Source organism: Rhinoderma darwinii, chromosome 7 (assembly GCF_050947455.1).
Source record: "Rhinoderma darwinii isolate aRhiDar2 chromosome 7, aRhiDar2.hap1, whole genome shotgun sequence".
Lineage (NCBI taxonomy): Eukaryota > Metazoa > Chordata > Amphibia > Anura > Rhinodermatidae > Rhinoderma > Rhinoderma darwinii.
This window is the reverse complement of record NC_134693.1, coordinates 48,915,102-48,940,097: the sequence shown is the minus strand read 5'-3', so window position 1 is coordinate 48,940,097 and position 24,996 is coordinate 48,915,102. Positions and strand designations below refer to the sequence as shown.

At 40.1% G+C, this 24,996-nt stretch overlaps 1 protein-coding gene and 1 long non-coding RNA gene across 3 annotated transcripts in view; one reads left to right on the top strand and one right to left on the bottom strand.

Annotated features, from left to right (window-relative positions):
- Positions 1-8,666: 8,666 nt before the first annotated feature.
- The window catches only part of CDC14A (cell division cycle 14A), a 92,890-nt gene continuing 76,560 nt past the window's right edge, over positions 8,667-24,996 (bottom strand). The window contains exons 11-16 of one of the 2 annotated variants that reach the window (XM_075832225.1): positions 24,020-24,179; positions 18,560-18,669; positions 16,897-16,944; positions 15,730-15,858; positions 12,087-12,366; positions 8,667-8,835 (exon numbers count right to left, since the gene is read on the bottom strand). In XM_075832225.1, the coding sequence (XP_075688340.1) occupies positions 8,806-8,835; positions 12,087-12,366; positions 15,730-15,858; positions 16,897-16,944; positions 18,560-18,669; positions 24,020-24,179 (757 nt within the window). In that variant the 3' untranslated portion in view covers positions 8,667-8,805. The remainder of the gene's footprint in view (positions 8,836-12,086; positions 12,367-15,729; positions 15,859-16,896; positions 16,945-18,559; positions 18,670-24,019; positions 24,180-24,996) is intronic. The other variant, XM_075832226.1, reaches the window with a different exon arrangement.
- Positions 13,561-23,304, top strand: LOC142657173 (uncharacterized). Its single transcript, XR_012849828.1, has 3 exons — positions 13,561-13,653; positions 19,995-20,193; positions 23,145-23,304. It is a non-coding gene; the product is annotated as an uncharacterized LOC142657173 (long non-coding RNA).

The window sequence follows — 24,996 nt, the reverse complement described above, 5'->3', positions numbered from 1 at the left end:
CCGAAATTTTCCTGCAGATTTTTGGGTGAATTGCGGATGCAAAAACAAGTTCATGTGCATGAGGCCTAAGAGTTCTAGCAGAAGTACTATGCCTTGATTAAGGTTAATGTCCACCATTCTATTTTTAGGTTCAAAATTCTGTGCTCCCTGTAGTGCTTGCTGCAGGTAGCCACTATGACGGGTCACGGCAAGCAGTTCAGTGCCAGGTTCAATCCCACACGGACCCAATAACAGCCATGTGGCCTGTCTATGATAGGTACACCACTGGACAAGAGTCTCACTGACCATAAGATGACTGCCCTGCCAACCTGTACTGGACAGTGCCCTTTAAAGATTCAACTAACACTGTATATTTCATAAGCTTATTTTATATGAACACATACACACTTGCATAATACAGTTTCTCTTTATTAAATAAAATAGTTAAATCAATAAAAATGGTTTCATTTTTCATTCAAAGGGGAGGTAGAAATAGATTTCCATTGCTGTACATATTTTAAGAGCTAATTTATGACTTTAATCTACACAAAATGTTCGTTTCTTCATAAACAATTTTCTTTCCACCACTTTTTGAGTCCAAGCACTTCATAGTCTCCCAGGGAAACAGGATTATTGTGACTGTGATTGCCATATTCACATTTCATCAATGTACCAAATCCATAGACTAGGAGCTAATCCACATAATGGCCGCCTTTGTTGTTAGGGCAGCATGAGGTTAAATAGCTGCATTTGAAGTGTATTAACACTTTTTAAGGACTAAGATGCTTCCTATTCACCCATATTGGAGGGAATGTTGATTTTGAATAAAGGGCCAGTAGCGCGGCTGTTGTGGTGTATAACCCATGGCCGGAAATACAAACCAATATCTGTATTTTTTTTTGACTACTGTAGAATCAACAGAAACATCATTTCAAATACAATATCATGATAGGCTAACAAAGTTTATTGCTTATATACAGGTCCAGTGTTAGTTTTGTAAACGCCTAATTCCACTTAAAGAGACTCTGTCACCATATTATAAGTGCCCTATCTCCTATATAAGGAGATGGGCGCTATAATGTAGGTGACAGTGATGCTTTTTATTTAGAAAAACTATCTATTTTAAACCACTTTATTAGCGATTTTTCGCTTTATGCTAATGAGTTTCTTAATGCCCAAGTAGGCGTGTTTGTACAACGCCCACTTGGTCGAAAGTAAAGAGGAGTGTATGACGCTGACCAATCAGCGTCATGCACTCCTCTCCATTCATTTACACAGCAGCATCGCGTTCTTACTAGAACGCGATGTGCAGCCACATACACAGACATTAACGTTAATCAAGTGTCCTGATAATGAATATACATGACCTCCAGCCAGGACGTCATGTGTATTCAGAATCCTGACACTTCTGAATCTTTTCTGTGTGATTTCCAGCAAGGGAAACAAAATCTCGTTTACATCGTAATCTCGCGAGATTACGTGTGGCTTGCTGGAATCTCCCAGAAAAGATTCAGAAGTGTCAGGATTCTGAATACACATGACGTCCAGGCTGGAGGTAATGTATATTCATTATCAGGACACTTGATTAACGTTAATGTCTGTGTATGTGGCTGCACATCGTGTTCTAGTAAGAATGCGATGCTGCTGAGGAAATGAATATAGACGACTGCATGATGCTGATTGGTCAGCATCATACACTCCTCTGTACAACGCCCACTTGGTCGAAAGTAAAAACACGCCCACTTGGGCATTAAGAAACTCATTAGCATAAAGCTAAAAATCGCTCATAAAGTGGTTTAAAATAGATAGTTTTTCTAAATAAAAAGCACTGCTGTCACCTACATTATAGCGCCGATCTCCTTATGCAGGAGATAGGGCACTTATAATGTGGTGGCAGAGCCTCTTTAAATACAGGTGTGACATGCAGTGAACCTCAATATCCCACTTCCTCCAATGTCACACTTACAGGGGCACTGGAGGCCGAGTTATAAAGTGTTGTCTAGTGGGATTCAAAAGCTGGAGATGCTCCTGCTGCCCATGTGCCTGTCATGACATCAATGGAAACACTGTGGTCCCCAGTGGCTTTCTTTGCTTTGACTAGCAAAAATAGTGGCATGGTGAAACCAAGGAGTCCCTTTTTTTGACCCTGTAGAGACACAATTTTGTTACTCAAGTAAAGGAACTGGTCACCACCTTATAACTTCCATGTCACATGAAGGCACAAGGCCTCAAACAGATTTCCAAAGTGAGGACCCAACCCACACAACAGGTTCTAGGACCCCTCAGAAAGCGAAAAGGGGGGGGGAGGGATATTGCAGATAACCGCAGTCATATCTGACGTTACAGCTGAGGAGTGGCGTTAGTCTTTGAGGTGCATATACTGCTGTGACACAATGAGGATATGGTTCACAAGGATATGGTATGTGAGCCAAAAGATATCACCAAAAACTCCATTTACAATCTTAGGCCTAATTCACAAGAGCGTGTTAAACGTCCGTGGGACGGCGTTGAAACAGCGGCCGTCCCATGGAGCTATGTAATTCAATGTGGTCGTTCACACAGCCATTGAGGGGTCCATGGGAAAATAGGACATGTCCTATCTTTTCACGTGTCACTCCATAGACTCATCTATGGGGGATGTGAGACTGTCGTTTTTCACGTCCGAAGTGCGCAACGCTCGTGTGAATAAGGCCTTAAAAACAGTTCCCATTGCCAGCGTAATATTGCTTCAAAATTGCCTATCATTTATGGCAAATACTGTCAAAACTGAATCTGGCAATATTAACCGATTCAGGACCAGGCTATTTTGAGCCTTCACAACCAGACACAGTTTAGCCATTTTTAGCATGCGTTAGTTAAACTGCTACAACTTTTTTATTTGTTGGGCTAGCGACGTGATTTTTGCAATGTTTTTGTCGACAATGCAGGTTGTTGTTTTTTTTAAATATTTTTTATACACATCCTTTTTGCTATTTTAGACTTTCTAAGCTTAAAGTTTGAAAATAATAGTAAAAAAAAAATATGCTTTTTTACTATTCAGCTAATTTTTTCTGGTAATAATATAGTTTAACCTTAAAATATACCTTTTATTTGTGATAGTCATTGTCTACTGTAAATTTTGATATATTACATGTCTATTTTAGTGTAATTGGGTTCAGGGCTAGCGTTACGACAATGATTGGCAGGGGTGAAGATTTATTTTGGGTGGGTATTTTATGTGCATTTATTATTAGGTTTTCGTTGCACTTTATTTTACTGTTATTTTTTTATTATTATGGTCTGTCCCTCAAAGGTAAAGAAAAAAACATTTGGGGGACTTTATTTTTTATTCTTTTACACCTTATTTTTCCACTGTAACTATTGTCAATAATAGGGCTGTGCTGGGTCTAGTTAGACCCAGCAGCAGCCTGCCACTAATGACGATGCCGCTATTCATATACAAGAGAACGAGTGTGCAAGAGAACAGAAAAGATAAAAGCAGCGAAAGCTTCACTGCTGCTGGGAACCCGACATTCAGCTGTCCGGCATTCGCTTGGGCAGCCAGCTAAATCCCGTGCCATAAATATACTATTGCGCAGGGTTTTAAGAATGCCGACCGACGGACGTTTATATACAGCCGGCATCAGGAACCGGATAAAAGATAAACAAGTATGACTATAGTCAGGTGCATGCATAATACTAATAATTAAATCATTATGCACTTGTGTGGAAATGAATATCTTACGTGATTTTGTTATAAAGTTTGGATAGGCGAGTGCCATATAAAACGGCTAAGAAGTTCTAAAATGGACGTTAATGTCAAAATCACTTTGGGGAAACTAATGGCAAAACGCAGTAGTAATATTTGTAGCGTCACTAGATATTTCTCAAAATATTTCACAGCATTTCCAAAATCGACTGGGCACAATTACATGTAACTACATAACGTCTAGCCTTTAGATGAACAAAAATGTAAAACGTTGGTGCAGTCAGTAGGTGCTGTTCTAGAAAATTATGTAATTCATTCATAAATAGGTTGCATGTTATGGTAGACCATTTTTCGAGCATACGTAAACTGTCTTTAGGACCATGGATCATTGATACATACCTCCTTTGTCTGAGGGCTTATCTACATGTAGCGGAATTGCAGCGTATTTTCCGTCCGGAATTGCAGACGGAAAATACGCAGGAGAATACAGTAGCAGCAAAGTGGGTGAGATTTAACAAATCTCATCTAGATGCTTTTCTGCAGCAATTCTATTACGTGTGGACAAGCCCTGATAGGGTTTATAATTCCTCTGAGGATTGGGTCACAAATGAATACTGCGACTAAACTGCACTGAAGGCACATTAGGATAAACACCACTAAAAGCAGCTGATTGTGTGCCCTGTCCCCTTCATTGTTTACCATGGGGAGCGGCAAACATTTAGTAGTGGCTGTGCCTGGTATTACAACTCACGACCGTACGGAGCTGTGTAAAAAAATTAAGGAGATGCGGCCCTTTCAAACAACTGTTCGGAGGGGGTGCTGAAAGTCGGACCCCTAACGACAGCAGTGAACCACACATTCCGGAGTGTTGCTTTTAGCAGACCGCCGACACAGGTTTGCTTAAGCTGGTCTCCGCTACCCCTATCTAGAGGTGTTAATGGTGTGGAGCGGACAAAAGTCGTCACAGACTCCCTTTAAGGAAGTCAGCTACTCAAGGGAAGTTTCTAACTTTATGGAAATTCCCTTTAATGAGGTTTAACTTTTAAGCATCTCCATATGAGGTGAATTCTACAAACTAGTAATAGTGCACGCAGTACAGTGGAATTGTGAATACTGTGGCTAGAAAACAGCAGAGGGACTTTTTTCAAAAAGAAGAGAGAGGGCATTTCCTTTATGTTTGGCATACAAGTTGCGATTCGACTTCTACCACATCAATGCATACGTCAATAGATGTGTGTAGCGAACAATCATAGAAGTAGATTTCTTAATTATAATATTTATATGGAGTGATATGAACTCACATGTAAATGGAAATCATCAGTCAATAAAGTCGTCTGGCAATGGGAACGTATTCATAAAAAAGAAAAACAGTCTTCATAAAAACAAAGCAACTAAAAAGAACATTCCAACTAAAACAATTACAAGGATGGAATGGCGTTACTTACATAATAGGGCTTATTTAGAAAACCTAAAGCCAAGTGGAGATGTTGCCAAAAGAAACTATTCAGATTTTAGCTGTCATTTATTTACAGCAGTTTGCAAAATAAGAACAAATCAGATCGTTTTCAATGGTCCATATTCCACTCGCCTTTTGTAACAGTTTTCAAATATGAGCCACACCATAAAGAAGTAAATCTTCTATACATTACCACCATAAAAAAAAAAATTATTTGCAAGCAACAATGTTTATATATGTATAGATATAAATAAATATATACTAGTCCTTCTCAATGAATTAGAATATCATCAAAAAGTTAATTTATTTCAGTAATTCAATTCAAAAAGTGAAACCCATATATTATATAGATTCATTACACACAGAGTGATCTATTTCCAGCATTTTTTTTCTTTAAATGTTGATGATTATGGCTAGCAGTTAAAAAAAAAAAAAAAACGTAGTCTCAGAAAATTTTAATATTGGGTAAAAGTTGAAGATTGTAGACTCCCGGTGTCACATTCTAATCAGCTAATCAACATAAAACATCTGCAAAGGTTTCCTAAGCCTTTAAATGGTCCAACAGTCTGGTTCAGTAGTCTTCAGGGGGAAGACTGCTGACTTGACAGTTGTCCAGAAGACAGTCAGTCATTGACACCCTCCACAAGGAGCGTAAGCCACAAAAGGACATTGCTAAAGAAGCTGGCTGTTCACAGAGTGCTGTATCCAAGCATATTAATAGAAAGTTCAGAGGAAGGGTAGAAAAAGATGCACAAGCAACAGGGATAACCGCAGACTTGAAAGGATTGTCAAGAAAAGGCCATTCAAGAATCTGGGGGAGATTCACAAGGAATGGACTGCGGGTGGAGTCAGTGCTTCAAGAGCCACCACACAGACGAATACAGGACATGGGCTACAATAGTCGTATTCCTTGTGCCAAGCCACTCATGACCCAGAGACAACTTCAGAAGTGTCTTACCTGGGCTAAGGAGAAAAAGGACTGGTCTGTTGCTCAGTGGTCCAAAGTCCTGTTTTCAGATGAAAGTAAGGTTTGCATTTAATTTGGAAATCAAGGTCCCAGAGTCTGGAGGAAGAGTGGAGAGGCATCAAGCCAAGTTGCTTCCGGTCCAGTGTGAAGTTTCCACAGTCAGTGATGGTTGGGGGGCCATGTCATCTACTGGTGTTTGTCCACTGTGTTATATCAAGTCCAGAGTCAGCGCAGCCGTCTACCAGGAAATTTTAGGGCACTTCATGCTTCCCTCTGCTGACAAGCTTTATGGAGATGCTGATTTCATTTTCCAGCAGGACTTGGCACCTGCCCATACTGCCAAAAGTACCAATATCTGGTTTAATAATCACAGTATCACTGTGCTTGATTGGCCAGCAAACTCCCCTGACCTAAACCCCATAGAGAATTTATGGGGTATTGTCAAGAGGAAGATGAGACGCCAAACCCAACAATGCAGACAAGCTGAAGGCCGCTATCAAAGCAACCTGGGCTTCCATAACACCTCAGCAGTGCCACAGGTTGATCGCCTCCATGCCACTCCACATTGATAACACCTCCGCAGTGCCACAGGCTGATCGCCTCCATGCCACGCCACATTGATGCAGTAATTCATGCAAAAGGAGCCCCGACCAAGTATTGACAGCAGATACTGTACATACTTTTCAGTAGGCCAACATTTCGGTATTAAAAATCAGTTTTGAAATTGGGCTTTTATAATGTTCTCATTTTCTGAGAGACAAAATTTGGGGTTTTCATTAACTGTTACCATAATCATCAACATTAAAATACAAAAATGCTGGAAATAGATCACTCTGTGTGTGTAATGAATCTATATCATATATGAGTTTCACTTTTTGAATTGAATTACTGAAATTAACTTTTTGATGATATTTTAATTCATTGAGAAGGACTAGTATATATATTTATTTTGAAACATATACAGTCTGCAACCTATGGCTCTTGAGCTGCTAGTAAACTACAACTCCCAGCATGCCCTGACAGACTGTAAAGTTATAGTTTGTGAGCATGCAACAGGTAGCAGACCATGGTCCTAGAAAAATAAAAATAATGAGAATTATTTTCCGCAGATATTGAATGTTGCAGATAATAAAACTCACAGACAGCAAGTGAACAGAACTCAGTATCTGTTCCCCACAGTCCAATAAATTACATCTTGAATAATAATATGGTATGAATAGAGCAAATGTACAGTAACCTATTAAAGACCATTACCTTAGGTTTAATTGAACAAGGTTTTGCCAAGCTAAAAGTGAATTAGTTACTATGGCTTCAATCACATTTAAACCATGTACACGGTGTCATTTATACGCCTTTGCAAAAAAAAATTAGCTCCCTAGACAGAAAACAGAAATAGCTATTCTAGATTATGTCTCAGGATGGTCACCAGGGAATAATATTCAATATTAACTGAATATTTGATAAAAATGTTATTAAAAAAAAGTTGCGCATAATCCAACCTCCCTACAACCAAGTGTTTTCTTTTTTCCAGAACCCTTATACCACAGCCCTAGTTATAAGGTTATCATAATATTGCATTTATATAAAATTTACCCACATGAACAAAGTAGGTAAAAATTTATCCACAGCAAACATTATTATAAAAATATGATTCTAAACAGAAAAATATATCTTCAGATTTTTTTTGGTTACAAAGAGTTCCTAAAATGTAAAATATATTTCATAAGATATGTCGATATATAACCTTCATCTAACTAATGTATATATACATTATATATATTTATACATATATTTGTGTGTGCACGTTAGTATGAATATATATTATATAAATACACTAAAACACACGCACATATACATATATATATATATATAAATATATACATACATATACATACACACACACTGTGAAAAATTGCTATTACCAGCATCTAAGTAGAAGACATTCTGCACATTCGCTCGACCATAATATGAGTGCATTTTAGCGCCTTCCGAGGTTTAGAAGAGCCAGACTTAAGTCATGGTAATTTAAGTCCCATTCAGTTGAACTACGGGAGGTCCGAATATTGTGGCTACAATATGGGCGATAAAACTTGCCTGTATTATGGCTGTGTGAAAACCGTCTAAGGAGTCTCATATAGCAAAGTGTGTGTGAGAAAGATGCCTTATTTTCTATACTGATAAGCTCCTTTCTTACTACATCTCCCAAAAGTTTGCAGTTGGTGCACCAGTTGGGAGTCTTGGACCCCAAGGACGGGAACTGAGGACAAAGGTATGTATTTTCCTCCCAGTCCACACTGCTACACTGCTGATGCAGCTGTCAATTTCTGATGGTCTGACAATTCCGATAATCCAGCATTTTATCTATGTGGTCCTAAGTGTGCCAGATTATCAGAATTTACTTTCTATGTACATACACCTTAACATTCTCTTATTATTACATTATTTTCAAACCAAATATGTACAAATCAGCACTGAATTCTACAAAAAATAAATTCAATATAAAAATCCAGTTCATAAAATAAAAATGATTCAGAGATGACAATAAAAAAAAACAGTCAGTAGCAGAGCAATATACGTCAGTAGTGAGTAGTCATCATGCTTTCATTAAACTTCAAATGCTATCTGGACAATGGATTCCTTTTTTTTGTTTCGTTTCCATTTCTCCACGGCAAAGGATTCATGACTGGTAAAGGGTTAACAGCTGCGTGGGCACCTTTAGAACTGAACAGATTCAGACTGAAGGGACTGGAAGAAAAGAGATGCATAATCATTATCTAGCAGGACCACAAATCAATAAAGAAGTGGGGAGTGGGGGCTTTCGAGAGAAGCAGAGGGAACAATGACAGACTAATTGGACATTTTAGATCCAGTAAAATGTTTATACTGCCAAAATCTATCGGACTCGAATGGAGGAAAACTCTCCTTATTATTCGATTACTAATACAAATACAAGTTTTAAACCAATGCAGGTTGACATGTTTATGTTTTATATAACGTGATTACATTTATGGGGAGCCTGTCACATGAACATGCAGTCTAATCTGTGAACAGCATGTTATAGAGCAGTTTCATATATTGTTTTGTGGAAAAAATATCCAGTATGACTTGTATTTTACTCATTTAGATCCCTGATTGGTCTGGGCTGAAGAGTCCAGTGGGCGTTCCTCCTCATTTATTGGCAGCTATCTCTTTATCCACACTCATGCAAGGAAGGCTGTCAGTCACCGAGTACTGCTAAGCCCAGAATGAGCAGGGATTTAAAATAATAAAATTTATAAAACTTATACTGAATCTTATCCCCCCCCCCCCCCCACAGCTATTTTTCAATCTGTTCGGCTACTCCTGCACTATAATTTGCAGCCCCCAGGTTGGACAGCATTTTTAACATGATAAATTACCATTAAAGGAGTTCCCTGAGGAAAAAAATAAATATATATATAATATATATATATCATACAGTGTATATATGTATGTATGTATGTATGTATGTATGTATATATGTACTGATCAGCCATAACATTAAAACCACCTGACTAATATTGTGTATACACCCCTTGTGCCTCCTCTAAAACAGTTCTGAATAATTGAGACATAAACTTTGACGGTGTCCTTTGGTATCTGGAACCAAGACATTAGCAGCAGATCCTTTGTCCTGTAAGTTGCGAGGTGGCGGCCTCCATGGATCAGACTTGTTTTTACAGCACATCCACGATCGGTTTTAGATCTGGGAAATTTGGAGGCAACACCTTGAAATCTTTGTCATATGCCTCAAACCATCCTCCCGAACATTTTTTTCTGTGTGGCAGGATGTATTATCCTGCTGAAAGAGGACACTGCCATTTGGGAATACCGTACCATGATGGGGTGTACTTTGTCTGCAACAATGTTTAGGTAGGTGGTAACATTCACATGATACAACGTTTCCCAGCAGAACATTGGCCAGAGTATTACACTGCCTCCTCCGGCTTGTCTTCTTTCCATACTGCAACCATCTCTTCCCCAGGTAAGCGACTCACATGCACCGATCGTCCACATGACGTAAAAGAAAACGTGATTCATCAGACCAGGTCACCTTCTTTCATTGCTCCACAGTCCAGTTCTGATACTCACATACGCATTGTAGGTGCTTTCAGCAGTGGACAAAGGTCAGCATGGGCACTCTGACTGGTCTGCAGCTATGAAGCCCCAAGCGTGGCTAGCTGAGATGCACATTGTGTTCTGACACTTTTTATTTCATAGCCAGTATTAACTTTTTCAGAAGTTTGTGATTCCGTAGTTCTACTGTGGGATCGGACCCATGACCTTATCGCCCGTTCACCGATTGTCCTTCCTTGGACCACTTTTGGTAGGTGCTAACCCCTGCCTAATATATCCCATCGCTTGACAGGTGTCACGCGATAATCAATGTTATTCACTTCACCAGTCAGTGGTTTTAATGTTTTGGCTGATCGGTGTATACACGTATACAATGCTAACCATTATGCTAGTTCTAACTTTAAAGTATTCCCATTATTATAATTAAGTTCCTACTGTTGATCACAATGTTGGGATGTACATCGGAATACACTTACGTATATACTATGTACTTACCCACGTCTATAAATGAGAATATGTAAAACACTATCCAACCACTGCCGCATCGGCCCATAAAATCAGGGCACACGGACTGAATAACAACAGTGAGTGTATTAGAATGGTAGATAATGTTGAATGCCCAGTTATTTACTAAACCCCTTTAAAGTAAAGCAATGCACCTATACAGCAGACATACGTATTTCCTAAAAGGGTGCCAGGACAGATTAAATAGGAAAAGGAAACTATAGGATAGTGTAAGTAATTGGTCGTTTCGGCCTCAATTACCAAAAATACACTTTTCTAGCAATATCAGCTGTGGGGATTTTTTCTTTTTCTTCATTGAATATGGACATTAAAATCCTTTGGCTGCTTCCTCTACTTTTGTTAAAGTGAAAAATTCAGTTTTGAACATCATTTTGTTTTTACATCTAAAATACTATGCTAATAGATTTCATAATATCTTTTTTATAACAGACCTCCTTCCCTAAATAGCCATATAATTAAATGATCAAATTCTGCCTGCAGCCGCCACCAGGGGGGGGGGGGGGGGGGGGAATAAGAGTTTACTAAACACGGATATATTACGGGCTTTAAGTTCCCCGTAGTGGTGACTGCAGGCAAACCAAATTTTATTATATAACTCTTTGACTTTGTAAAGGGAAACAGGGAATTTGGAGCTCTACATCAGAAAAAAGAGCTCTAACTCTTAAAAAGATATATTGAGAAATTAGATTAAATTTTTGGACCGAAAAAAATATATAATGTGCAAAGTTGGAGTTGCCCTTTTTATAACCCTAGTTGTCAGTTTTCAATGTAAAATCTTCATCTTACTATCCAGTGAAGTATCTTTGCTTTGCTCCCTTTCATCTACAGAGCACCTGTTATTGTTATAGTGCTTAGGATGTGTCAACTAATCAAAGGGTCAGTGTTCTACTCCACAAAATCTTACTCTCCCGATGTCTCTCCTTCCAGCCTTCCAGCTGGATCAAGCACATCCTTAAAATCTGCGAGTCACGGGACCCCAGGAAAATGAGACTTGATCCATTAAATAATGCTTTCTAATAACATTGTATAGCTGTGATATAAATATAAGCTTACAGTCAGTACATTGTTTGGTACCCTATGAAGACTTTAAGGTTGCCTTGGTAACATAAAAGATTTAAGATTTTTAATGTTCAAATATGAAAATAACAATGTCACCACCTTTGCTAATTTGATTGGTTAATATTTTCTTCTATTTCTGTCTTCCAAAATGAACATAGGTACATAAAACATGTTGTTAGATAAGCGAGCCAGAAAAGCTTTGTTAGCCAAAAACAAACCCAAGGTAGAGAAGCAATAAGCATAGGCAGAATGTGTATCATCAACGTGTTAGCAGGCTGCGGTTTGTGTAATGGTAGTTAGGGTGTAATAGCACTTACAGGAATAGAGCGGCTCAGATAACGTGCAGTGGAAGTGAGGCCTGTGTATGAGGGTCGGTAGGATCCATATGAATCATTGCCAGCAGTAGACACATTCCAGTTACGGTTGTTGTTGAGCTCGCCTTGGCTACGGCCATGAGGACTTGAGGGGTACAAGCTGGTAGGGTGAGCCGGGGAGTAGCTGGGTCGGGAGGGAGAGGAATTGCGGGAGCTTTCTATCTCTTCCAGAGCAGAGTTCAGATTCCCAAGCGAGCCAGCAAACCGTGAACTTACAGAATAACTGAGAGGAAAAAACATGAGGGGAGATCACACACCCTGGTGCACTGACAAAGCTGATGAACATGCAGGAATGACACGCAGATCGTGAACTGATAACATGCTTTCATAAACCATGCTGGAGCTTGTATATAAGCAGTTAATAAAGCACATACAGTACAAAACATGGCACAAATATTTCTGTATTTACTGTACATATTTAACATGTGTTACCAGCATGCACAACTGCTAAAACGCTGTGCCGTGTTCTCAGTTTACACTGTGTATACATATATTCACGCAGCGGAAGTAGCCATTTAAAACCAGCGATATATCACGCCAATTCTATCTGAGGAGAAATGTTGCAAAACTAACCTAATTTCCCATAAATGCTATTCGATTCCAAAAAAATGGCTATCTATACTGAGGTTATGCTGAGTCAGCACATATAATCACAGGAAATATTTTGTGTTAAAAAGACTAATATGTGGGAGAGCAAAAGTGTACAAGTGATCATTGTTTTGTTACTTACTGATCCCCAGTGGGATGACATTTTGTATAAACCAGATGTTGTAATAAAATTTCCCTATATAGTGAAAGTAACCTGTTCAATTTCACCAGTGTAATGGGAATTTCCAGAAGGAAGCCGTGAACTGCCGAGCAGCAAGGGCTGCAGGAAGCATTTATTTTCCAGGCATGGCAGAGGCCCAACTTCTTGTCCTTACTCATTCTAAAACCCCACGTCCGGCTCTCTCCGCATAACACATCTATGGATGTGTCAATTATATAAAAGATCATGTATCGCTTTACTTATCCATTCCTGCATTAAACTATTCATTAATTAACTGCCCTTTTTTATGTAGCAATGTATTGATATATTTTGCCAACAATACGAGCAGATTCTGCTGGTGAGTACACTAATGGTAGACCAGAACGAAACACTGGCAGTCTCACTTAAAGAAGCAATTATTTTTTTTGGAGGGGGGGTTGTGACAGACTCACTGTCAACCCTGCAGAATAAATAAAAAAAAGAACAATACTTAAAAATGTTTTATTCACTTAGAAGTAAAGGCCAAACCTGTTATTGTCCTTAAAGGACTCTCCAACTGCCACAGCGTCTCATGTGTGGACCGGAAGTCAGTTTCTCCATTCATTCCTATAAGACTCACATCGAGGCTGTGATAGTAATAAATGGAGAAACTGACTTCCTGTCCACACATGAGACGCTGTGTCAGTTGGAGAGTCCTATTACTGGTCACGTGACACAGCTGAGGACCTGAAGGGAGCGGATAACTCACAAATACAGCCACCGGTAAGAAGATTACCCTCACCACAATTTACATAATGTGCCTCTCTAATGGGCCAGAGAATAAAAAAAGTTGTGGGAGTGCTCCTTTAAGGACAATAACAGGTTTGGCCTTTACTTCTAAATGAATAAAACATTTTTAATTCTTGTTTTTTTCCCCCTATTTATTCTGCAGTGTTTACAGTGAGTCTTTCACAACACCCCCCCCCCCCCCCCGCCAAAAAAACAAAAACCTGCTACCACCTACCTAGCGGTGACATACTCCCTTTCATTTGTATCATTACTGGGTTGGTTTGAAACCTATTGTGTCAAAATTCTGCTTTTTGATATTGTATGATGGCATTACTGCGGAGAGTCATTACTACAATGACATAATAGTATTGCCACATGCAATGATACATTATCCCACGCAGAAATTCAAAAGACAGAGCGACAAAAGGTGTTAACTTCTTCAGTGCCAGTCATTAGCTCTAACACTGGCTTGTTCTTTTTATTCCTCAGAATTAAACCATATGCACATGGCAGAGCCGTGTGCATGGCGCCTGCATGGCCACACACACAGACACGCTCTGTATGGCACCTAATGGAGCATGCCACCATTTTTTTTCCTGCCGGATTTTGTACAATATGAGCTCCTGGATTTCTATGGGTGCTGTATTAGGGCATGACCACACGTGGCGGATTTCCTCCGCAACTGTCCGAAACAATGCCGCACAGAATCTGCGTTGCAGATTCTGCTGCGGATCTGCACAAAATGTGCAGTAAATTGATGCGGACTAGCTGCTGCGGACTGCGGTAAAAGTACTTCCCTTCTCCCTATCAGTGCAGGATAGAGAGAAGGGACAGCACTTTCCCTTGTGAAAGTCAAAGAAATTCATACTTACCGCCCGTTGTCTTGGTGACGCGTCCCTCCTTCGGCATCCAGCCCGACCTCCCTGGATGACGCGGAAGTCCATGTGACCGCTGCAGCCTGTTATTAGCCTGTGATTGGCTGCAGCCGTCACTTAGACTGAAACGTCATCCTGGGAGGCCGGACTGGAGACAGAAGCAGGGAGTTCTCGGTAAGTATGAACTTCATTTTTTTTTACAGATACATGTATATAGGGATCGGTAGTCACTGTCCCGGGTGCAGAAACAGTTACTGCCGATCGCTTAACTCTTTCAGCACCCTGGACAGTGACTATTTACAGACGTCTCCTAGCAACGCTCCCGTCATTACGGGAGCCCCATTGACTTCCTCAGTCTGGCTGTAGACCTAGAAATACATAGGTCCAGCCAGAATGAAGAAATGTCAAGTTAAAAAAGCAAGACGGATCCGCAGCACACATAACATGTGCATGACAGCTGCGGACTTCATTGCGGAACTTAGAATCTCCATTGAAGTCAATGGAGAAATTCCGCCATGAGTCCGCCACTGCTCCGCAACAGACAGAGCATGCTGCGGACACCAAATTCCGCTCCGCAGCCTATGCTCCGCAGCGGAATTTTACGCCTCGTCTAAACGAACACTGCTAAATTAAAGTGTAAGTCAATGGACAAACGGCTCCGCTGCGGATTAACGCTGCGGAGTGTCCGCAGCGGAATTTAAGTGAAATTCCGCCACGTGTGAACCCAGCCTTACGGTTCCGTACATCGAGGTTATATGGAATCGTAACACGTCTACGTGCATCTCCTTTATCCCTTTTAAATCACTATCGTTTGATCAAATTTTTTACCTTTATACTGTTACCTTGACACCTATCATATTTATCATACCTACAATACCTTTCTTTTCTATCTTATCCTAACCAATCATACCCATGTATATTAACCATCATTCTTTTAACCACCATGGCATCTTTCCATTTAGTCTACTGTCTGCACACATAAAACATTTATAGTCGCCATACAAATACGTTCCACAGATGCATTTCATATATAGAAAAAGCTCAGGGAAAGTAATAGAAGTTTATAATGTTCATAGATTTACAGCGGTACATTAGTTGCTTCCTACTTACTTTTCTATTCAAGAGTTTTAGTGATTATAATCTAGTAATCTTGCCCTTCATCTTTATACTATATCTAATGCATTCTGGAACTCACCTTTTGACCGTGCTGCTTGAGGACCCTGAACTTTGCCCCACTCTCCTTGCAACTGGTGATGTGGATGCAGAGACCCTAGATGACTTCAATGGGGACATAGAGCCCTGTGCGCTGTTAGAGGCGATTATTCTAAGAAAGATCAGAAAATAGTTCCTTATCAAAAAGAAATCATAATAGGTTAAGAAAATCATTGTTTGCTATACAACTACTCTGTTAAAGGGAGTCTGCCTCACTTTATAAAAATAGGTAATATCTACAGAGCAAATAACTTTTGGTCTGCAGTTGGTTAGGTTGTATTCTTTGTCTATAGGCAGCTTTACAGTTGCTATATACAGTTAGGAGGTGACTAATCACCCAAACTAAGGCTACATTCAAACAAACGTAGCCAACCTCGGACGTGAAAAACTGCAGTTTTTCACATCGGTGGTACACCCATGCGGGACGAGTTATCATGTATCCCTCATAAACTAGAGTCTATGGAGGGATGCCTGAAGCGGAAAAAAATAGGACATGTCCTATTTTTTCACAGACCCTTCACACGCTCCGTTGAAACAACGGTCGTGTGAACGGCCCCCATTGAAGTACATTAGTCCGTGTGACGGCCGTTGTTTTAACGGCCGTCACACGGACTATATATACGCTCGTCTGAATGACCATAAGGCTGGGTTCACATGACCTATTTTCAGACGTAATGGAGGCGTTTTACTCCTCGAATTACGTCTGAAAAAACAGCTCCAATACGTCGGCAAACATCTGCCCATTACTTTCAATGGGCTTTACGATGTTCTGTGCCGACGACCTGTCATTTTACGCGTCACTGTCAAAAGACGGCGCGTAAAATTACAGCCTCGTCAAAAGAAGTGCAGGACACTTCTTGGGACGTAATTGGAGCCGTTTTTCATTGACGCCAATGAAGAACAGCTCCAAATTACGTCCGTAAAAGACGCAACGCAAAACGCGAGTACATGCAATTACGTCTGAAATTCAGGAGCTGTTTTCTCCTGAAAACAGCTCCATAATTTCAGACGTAATTGCAGTTATCGTGTGCACATACCCTAAGGCTATAAAGTCTTCTGACTCGGCCAACATATGGCCAAACAAAAAATTTCTTTGGACCAGCAAAAGAATAAAACAAAAAAAAGCCAAGAAACTGTTTAGGCAAATCACCTGAAAGGCTGTGATGTAGATCTTGTGTGCGGTTTCATTTCCTCCAGCCTACAATCAAAGACATAATCTTTCATGAGGAATTCACACCTGAAGAACATATAGTAGTGGGAGCGCATCCATTTAAAAAAAGATACAAATATGGAGACATTAACCCGTTAGTGACCGCCAATACGCCTTTTAACGGCGGCCACTAACGGGCTTTATTCTGATGCATATGCCTTTTTACGGCACTGCATCAGGATAAAGTAAACAGAGCAGGGAGCGTCAAATCTCCCTGCTCTCAGCTGCTAGAGGCAGCTGATGGCTGGGGGCGTCCCTGCTCTGCCGGGTGAGATCGATATTAGTATCGATCTCACCCGTTTAACCCTTCAGATACGGTGCGCAATAGCGTGCACCGCATCTGAGTCGTTTTGGAGAGAGGGAGGGAGCTCCCTCTCATCCCACTGACACCCGGCGATACGATCGCCGAGTGTCTGTGTTTCCAATGGCAGCCGGGGGCCTAATAAAGGCCCCCAGGTCTGCCTGGAGCGAATGCCTGCTAGATCATGCCGGAGGCATGACCTAGCAGATGCCTGTCCGTGTTAAACGGACAGGCAGTAATACACTGCAATACAAAAGTATTGCAGTGTATTACAATAGCGATCGGAGAATCGCATATTAAAGTCCCCTAATGGGACTAGTAAAAAAGTAAAAAACAAGTTTAATAAAGTTAATTAAAAAAAAAATGTGAAAAAAAATGAAAAACCCAGCTTTTCCCCTTACAAAATGCTTTACTATTAAAAAAAACAAAATAAAATAAAGAAGTTACACATAGTTACACATATTTGTTATCGCCGCGTCCGTAACGACCCCGACTATAAATCTATTACATTATTTAACCCGCACGGTGAACACCGTAAAAAAAATTAATAAAAAACTATGGAAAAATTGCTGTTTTCTGTGAATCCTGACTTAAAAAAAATGTAATAAAAAGTGATCAAAAAGTCGCATCTACTCAAAAATGGTACCAATAAAAACTACAAGTCTTGCCGCAAAAAAAAAGCCCTCACACAACCGCATCGGTGAAAAAATAAAAACGTTACGGCTCTTCAAATATGGAGACACAAAAAACAATAATTTTGAAAAAAAAGCGTTTTTACTGTAAAAGTAGTAAAACATACAAAAAATATACAAATTTGGTATTGTTGCAATCGTAACAACCCGCTGAATAAAGTTATTGTGTTATTTATATCACACGGTAAATTCCGTTGATTTAAGACGCGAAAAAGAGTGGCGAAATTTCAGGTTTTTTTCTATTCCCCCCCAAAAAAAGTTAATAAAAGTTAATCAATAAATAATATGTCCCCCAAAATGGTGCTATTAAAAAGTACAACTTGTCCCGCAAAAAACAAGACCTTATACAGCTATGTCGACGCAAAAATAAAAAGGTTATAGCTCTTGGAATGAGACGATGGAAAAACGTAAAAAATGGCTTGGTCATTAAGGTCCAAAATAGGCTGGTCATTAAGGGGTTAATGTACTTGGGTGCAACAAAGAGAACAAAATATTGGAGGAAATATTAAAATCAGTGTAAAATACAGTGGAAAGGTGTCGTTCACAAGGTCTAATGAACCGTCACTACATAATAGTCTAATAGTATACTGTAAATGTTTGTTACGGTTACCGTAGAGCTCCGGTGGTAGCCGACCTTGGCTGTCTTCTGCTCTTTAAGGCACGTAATTTGTCTCCCTGTGTTAATCCATTTTTCTGTTCAAATTCATCCTCAGAATCGATCTGCAAGTGAAAACATGGTCTATTTAAAACATATTGAGTAACACAATTATCAAATCAACGGTAAAGCAGATTATTCCATGTGAACATCATCTTTGAGAAAAGAAAGTACGGTATATGAAAAAGAAAATTTTTCACATGAGAGTAATACGGCCCATTCTTGTGCTTGTATTACTTGTGCTAATCCCAGCCCAACTGCGGGTCTGATGACTCGAACTAGCAAAATCATAGGTCCTTTGAAATGCATAGAAATGCGCCGTATTACACTTGTGTGAAACTGGCCTAAAAGTGCTGAGGGAGGGGGAAGGTAAAAATAGCATGAAGTGAAAACTAAATAAATAGGAACGTAGCGATAGATGGTAGATGGGTTCAAAACAATGGTTGGTAAAAGCAAAATGTCAATCACATGTAGAGATGTTTTCCCCATAATAAGCGATTATCAATTCTCAAATACTATTACAACTACAATATTTTCATTTACTTCTTTGTGGCAACATCAAGAGGTTTTTTTGTTCTTTTGCCTTTCTGGCAGGTGTTCCTATATCATTGATGGCAAGAATAGCGTTGTTTTGCAGCACTATTTTTGCTATAACCTGACACACTCGATTATATGTCCGTGGGACCTTACCAGTATTCATTGGAAACTGTTCAAAAACGGATCCTACATAAATGTCATGACTCCATGACACTAATGTGAACATACACAAAAAAGTTTTCTTTTCAGTAAAAAAAATATAAAAATGGTTATTCCATGTCTGCCATAGCGGTGTTGCCACTATTCACAACAGCAGCTCAAAGTGGGTGGGACTTAGTTTGATTGATTGATTACTCCGCTCTATAACTACAGGTCCACTTATGACACAGCCTGTGTTGAGGGATCACTGGACACAGACATAAGAATTGTAATACATAATTTTCATAAAACATGTGTGTGTTTGTGTGTTTGTGTGTGTGTGTGTGTGTGTGTGAATATATTTTACATTGCTGATGGCTGTGTGTAGTGATCTCACAACAAAGCAGTACCAGCAGTGGACAGGATAAAATCAATCCCAATCAACAGCCTGTCCTTGCTGTCCATGAAAATCTCCCATGCGTACCACAATAATATTTAATTAAAGGGGTTATCCCACCCACCTTGTTAACCAAAAAATCCAGCCAGTAACAGACGTCATCAGTCTAATGTTATAATACGGTAAACTGCACCTCAAAACCTAATTTTGCTGCTTTTTAACATGTGACTCACCCCTCTCCTTGGTCTGGTCAGTTTGTGTTCTGTGTGTGGGTAATAGTGCCGCACCAAGTGACCCGCCTGCCTCTCTATTCCCCAGCACTGACGTTGTAAGCCCGCCCCATTATGCGGAATGAATAGAGATAACATTGGCCGCATCACAGGAACGTGTTAATGCGCGTCACGGCAAGGGAGAGAACTAGAACGGCACATGTGTGTCCACCGCTGCTTGATTTAATCAGTCGATACAAATATCAGCACCAAAGAAAAAACTAGGGGGCGCTACCATTGAAACCAATGTAAGTTCTCTCTGCACAGAAATAATATTTATTATAGATGTATATTGCAAATGTGCTTATTTTGAAGTTTGGTCACTTTCTAAATAATCATTTTTGTGGCGTAACCTCTTTAACAAATCCTGGAGTAGAGTGTAAATTAAACTTTCTGAAGTGAGATGGCAAGCACAAAAGTCAACATAATCTTATATTACCTGTACTAAGCAAGGAGAGAGAGCAAAATAAGCTTTTTACCTTGTTTTAGCTATGAAAAAAATCTATATCTGGAGAAACCAGAAGAAGTTGTGGATCTGACGTAGGAGGAGGTATTAAAAATGCGTCGATATGATGACTACTTCAAATACAGATTGCTCTAGCTGTGATAAGCAGGTATACGGAGAAAAACAGCTGAAATTGTCATGAGGAAAGATCGCCAAGTGGCCCAATAAATGTAAATGTGCAAGAAGGACGTCAGAAGATCAGTCAGTGCAGCTCTGGCAATGTCTGTTATTAGAAGGGATAATAGCTCCATTATGTTACTTCGGAAGTAAAATGCTTTGTGTCAGGACAAAATACGAGTGATGAGACAAGCAGAGCTTTTTAGAGCACTCTGTGCCCCCGCACTTCACTTATACAAATGTGTGGACTGCTAGAAGCCCCGAAAAACTAAAATAACTCTGTCACGCAGCAACTTCGATGTATCTGCACATCCTGAGCTGCTTCTAACAAGAAACATATAGGTTCACATAGGCAGCAAGTGTGTAACACCCCAATACAAGTCATCATAATACAAACGTAAATATAAACCTAATCACATTTTACTAATTTAATGTATTGCAAATTACATTTATAATAATCATCTATGGGTGGTGGGGCTGTTATGTTTGTGTATAAATGGATAACAATAGAGGGAAAAGGATGCACTTACATAAGAAGTGTTGTCCGAAAAAAAAGTTAAATCAGCCAGATCAGCCTTTATGTTAAGCTTATAAAATCTATACATTTAGTGTTTTGATCAAATCATCTAAGAATGTTCTACTACTTGTGTTTAAGGTTATAATTTACTTTTGTATGGAGCCATAATGTATATAATTGCTTTTTCCGTTGCATTGCACTGTTAGTAGAATACTTTAAGGAACATGGAATCGAAAAATCATAACAGCCATAACAACTCTTTCTCAGATTCCAGTAAGGATAAAATTGCCTGGTTATACATAGATATTTTGCTTGCCCCTATATCGCTGAACTGCTAGGCAGATTACCATTTAGGAGCTTAGCAAAAAATAGGTGGACCCTCTATAGGAGCTGTAACAGCTGACATTAAAAAAAACAAAACTTGAGGGCAAAAATAACTCAATAAAGCTTTGTTCACATCTGCGTCGGAACTCCGTTCATGGGTTCTGTCAGAGCTTTCCGTTAGGGGAACCCATTAACGGAATCCAAACTGAAACAAACAGAAACTATAGGTTTCCGTTTGCATCACCATTGATTTCAATGGTGACTGGTTCAGTGCAAATAGTTTCCATTTGTCACCGTTGTGTAAGGGTTCCGTCATTTTGACGGAATGAATAGCGCAGTCAACTAGGGTATTGATTCTGTCAAAACGGCGGAACCCTTACACAACGGTGACAAACAGAAACCAATTGCACTGGATCAGTCACCATTGAAATCAAAAGTGATGCAAACGGAAACCTATGGTTTCCATTTGTTTCAGTTTGGATACCGTTCATGGGTTCCCATGACGGAAAGGTCAGACGGAATCCATGAACGGAGTCCTCATGCAGATGTGAACGAAGCCTCACTCATATACTGTATAAATTTACTGGAGATAGTTTTTTTTGTTTTGTTTTTTTAGGGTATGTTCACACGACAGCGTCCGTAACGGCTGAAATTACGGGGATGTTTTCAGGAGAAAACATCCCCGTCATTTCAGCCGTAACGGCATGTGCAGGCGCTTGAACGCCGCGTCCATTACGGACGTAAATGGCGCTGCTTTTCATTGGCTCCAATTACGCCCCAAGAAGTGACAGGTCACTTCTTTACGCGGGCATCTATTTACGCGCCGTCTTTTGACAGCGGCGCGTAAATATACGCCTCGTGTGAACAGACAAACGTCAGCCCATTGCTTTCAATGGGCAGATGTTTGTCAACGCTATCGAGGCGCATTTTCGGACGTAATTCGGGGGTTAATACGCCCGAATTACGTCCGTAAATAGGCCGTGTGAACATACCCTTATATTTCAGAGGGAATGTTCTTTAAGCGAATTTAACGCATATATAACTCGTGTATAGTTACTGGAATCGTTTTGTTTTGTTTTTTTAAATTCCCGGAGGGAATTTAATTCACTTAACAATAAAGTAGTATGTATTTTTTGTCTTTAGTGTAGAATTGAAGCACCAGAAATTCATCGTACATTCATTTCTAACCACCGATTTCTAGTCTTGTCTGTGTTTAAGGTAGTTCACTCCAAGTTGGAGACAGAAATGTAGCGTACGAGAAACGTGGCAATAAACTGCAACTCCTATCAGTCTTTAGGCTGGATTCACACGAGCATGTTCGGTCTGTAAAGGACAGAACGTATTTCGGCCTCAAGTCCCGGACCGAACACACTGCAGGGAGCCGGGCTCCTAGCATCATAGTTATGTACGACGCTAGGAGTCCCTGCCTCTCCGTGGAACTACTGTCCCGTACTGAAAACATGATTACAGTACGGGGCAGTTGTCCCGCAGCGAGGCAGGGACTCCTAGCGTCATACATAACTATGATCCTAGGAGCCCGGCTCTCTGCACTGTGTCCGGTCCGGGACTTGCGGCCGAAATACGTTCCGTCCTTTATGGACCGAACATGCTCGTGTGAATCCAGCCAAACTCTGCAATGAATAATGTCCACAAAGCCATTAAATGTGCTATTACTGCTTTTTTTTGTGCCCAACACGTATAGAATCATACCTGTGATTTCATTATTTTTCCCTTAGCACCCACTTCCAACTATGTTGGAGGAAGGCCGGATTATAGGGATGCTAAAAGGGGCAACAACTCAGAGGCCTCCATCAACTGGCTGCCCGCTACCACTCAGTTTGCTCCAACTCCTCCAAGACACTCCCAGCAGCAAGACATGAGATATAGGAAAGATGTAAAGTGTGTCTCCACCATTATAAAAGATTCAATATGTGGTAGAAGAGATGATTATGCAGCTTTTGGTAATTTTGGCGTACTCCTTGAATTAATTTTTGCAACCCCATCTGCTAACTAGAAGAAAACGTTTCCGCTTATTTCTCAGTTGAACGAAGTTTTCTGTATGTTGAAATCCAATATGCTGTACCTTGCTTACCCAAAGAGAAGACATCATGCTACATTTTAGATTGTCATTGGAACCGGTCGACACCATAAGGATCTGCTATAATATTTATGTCTAGCTTAAAAGGTCACTCCCAACTCAGACATTTATGGCATATCCACTGGATATGCCATAAATGTCGGATGGATGTGGGTCCCAGCGCTCGCTCGGCTGTTTCTCCAACTCCCATAGATCATAATGGAGAGAGCCACATGGCATATGGCGGCCTCACCAGGCGAAATGGGGGTATTTTTGCATATGCCATAAATGTCTGAGTTGGGGATACCCCTTTAATTTAGCCATGCATAAATGGCTTTTTACTGTATTGCGTGCCCCCACCGGATTTTTTTGCCCAGAGGCCTCCACTAACCATGACCTGACTCTGATTGGAACAGAACAAAGCAATGATGACATAAAAATGTAAATGAGCTTTAGAAAGTGGACAGAATATTATTGTGTTTAGAAGATGCCAGATGTATTGCAGACATGTCAATGATTCATGAACATCCTAACCTCCCGTGGTCTATCCATACTGTGATGGCGACTGAGCCTGCTGCTCACAGACAGATCTTCAAATTCTGATAAGATCCGGTTCACTGTCCCATCTTCCAGTTGGATCTGTTTCTGTTTACTCCTGTGGAGATCTCCCTGCAACCATAGCCATGCCTGCTTCCTAGAAACAAGGATAAGAAAGGGATTATTATTATAAGAAGTTTCAATTCAGTTTGTTTAAAGTGATAAAAATAATGATAATAATGATGATAATAATAATAATAATAATAATAAACGAGCAGATATAATTCTATGTGCACTAAGACTTGACAATGAATGAGGTTAACAGCGGTTACTGTATTTACAGGTTCATTCTAGTTGGCCACTACCATACTCTTCATCGTCTTAAAGTATACCTCCAGTTGCGATCTTCCGCCAGACCTGACGTACATGGGTCCTATTAATTGGAATAGGAGTCGTGCAAGATACTCTCTGGGCGTTATAGGTTTGCCATGGCAACTGTACCAGCCCAATGTGCTGTAGCATCTCTCCGCAAGTACATTACAAAATAATAAGAATGGTATTTGGTCATTTCCAAAAGTTGTGTCATTATCCATTCACATTTAGGCCTTATTCACACGGGTGTGTCTGATTTGCAACCGCAAAAAATGGTCAATTTTCCATGCCTATTACGGTCTGTGTTGCGTCAGTGTGTTTCCGTGTGTCATCCATTTTTGTCATTCATGTTTCTCCTCTGCAAACATTTCCTAGTCTTACTTTACTTTTTTTTTATGCATTTCTTTAGAAACAGATGTGCGAAAAAAACAGACAGAACATGAATGCCGTTTTTTTTAATAACCTATAGACTTCAATGGGTAAGTTGGATCCAGACCGGACTAGGGCATGCTGGGAGTTTCACGCAACCGACCCATGCTGCGTGAGAAAACACAGATGTGTGAATAGCCCAATTCAATTGCATTGGTCAGTGTGCAGTCAGT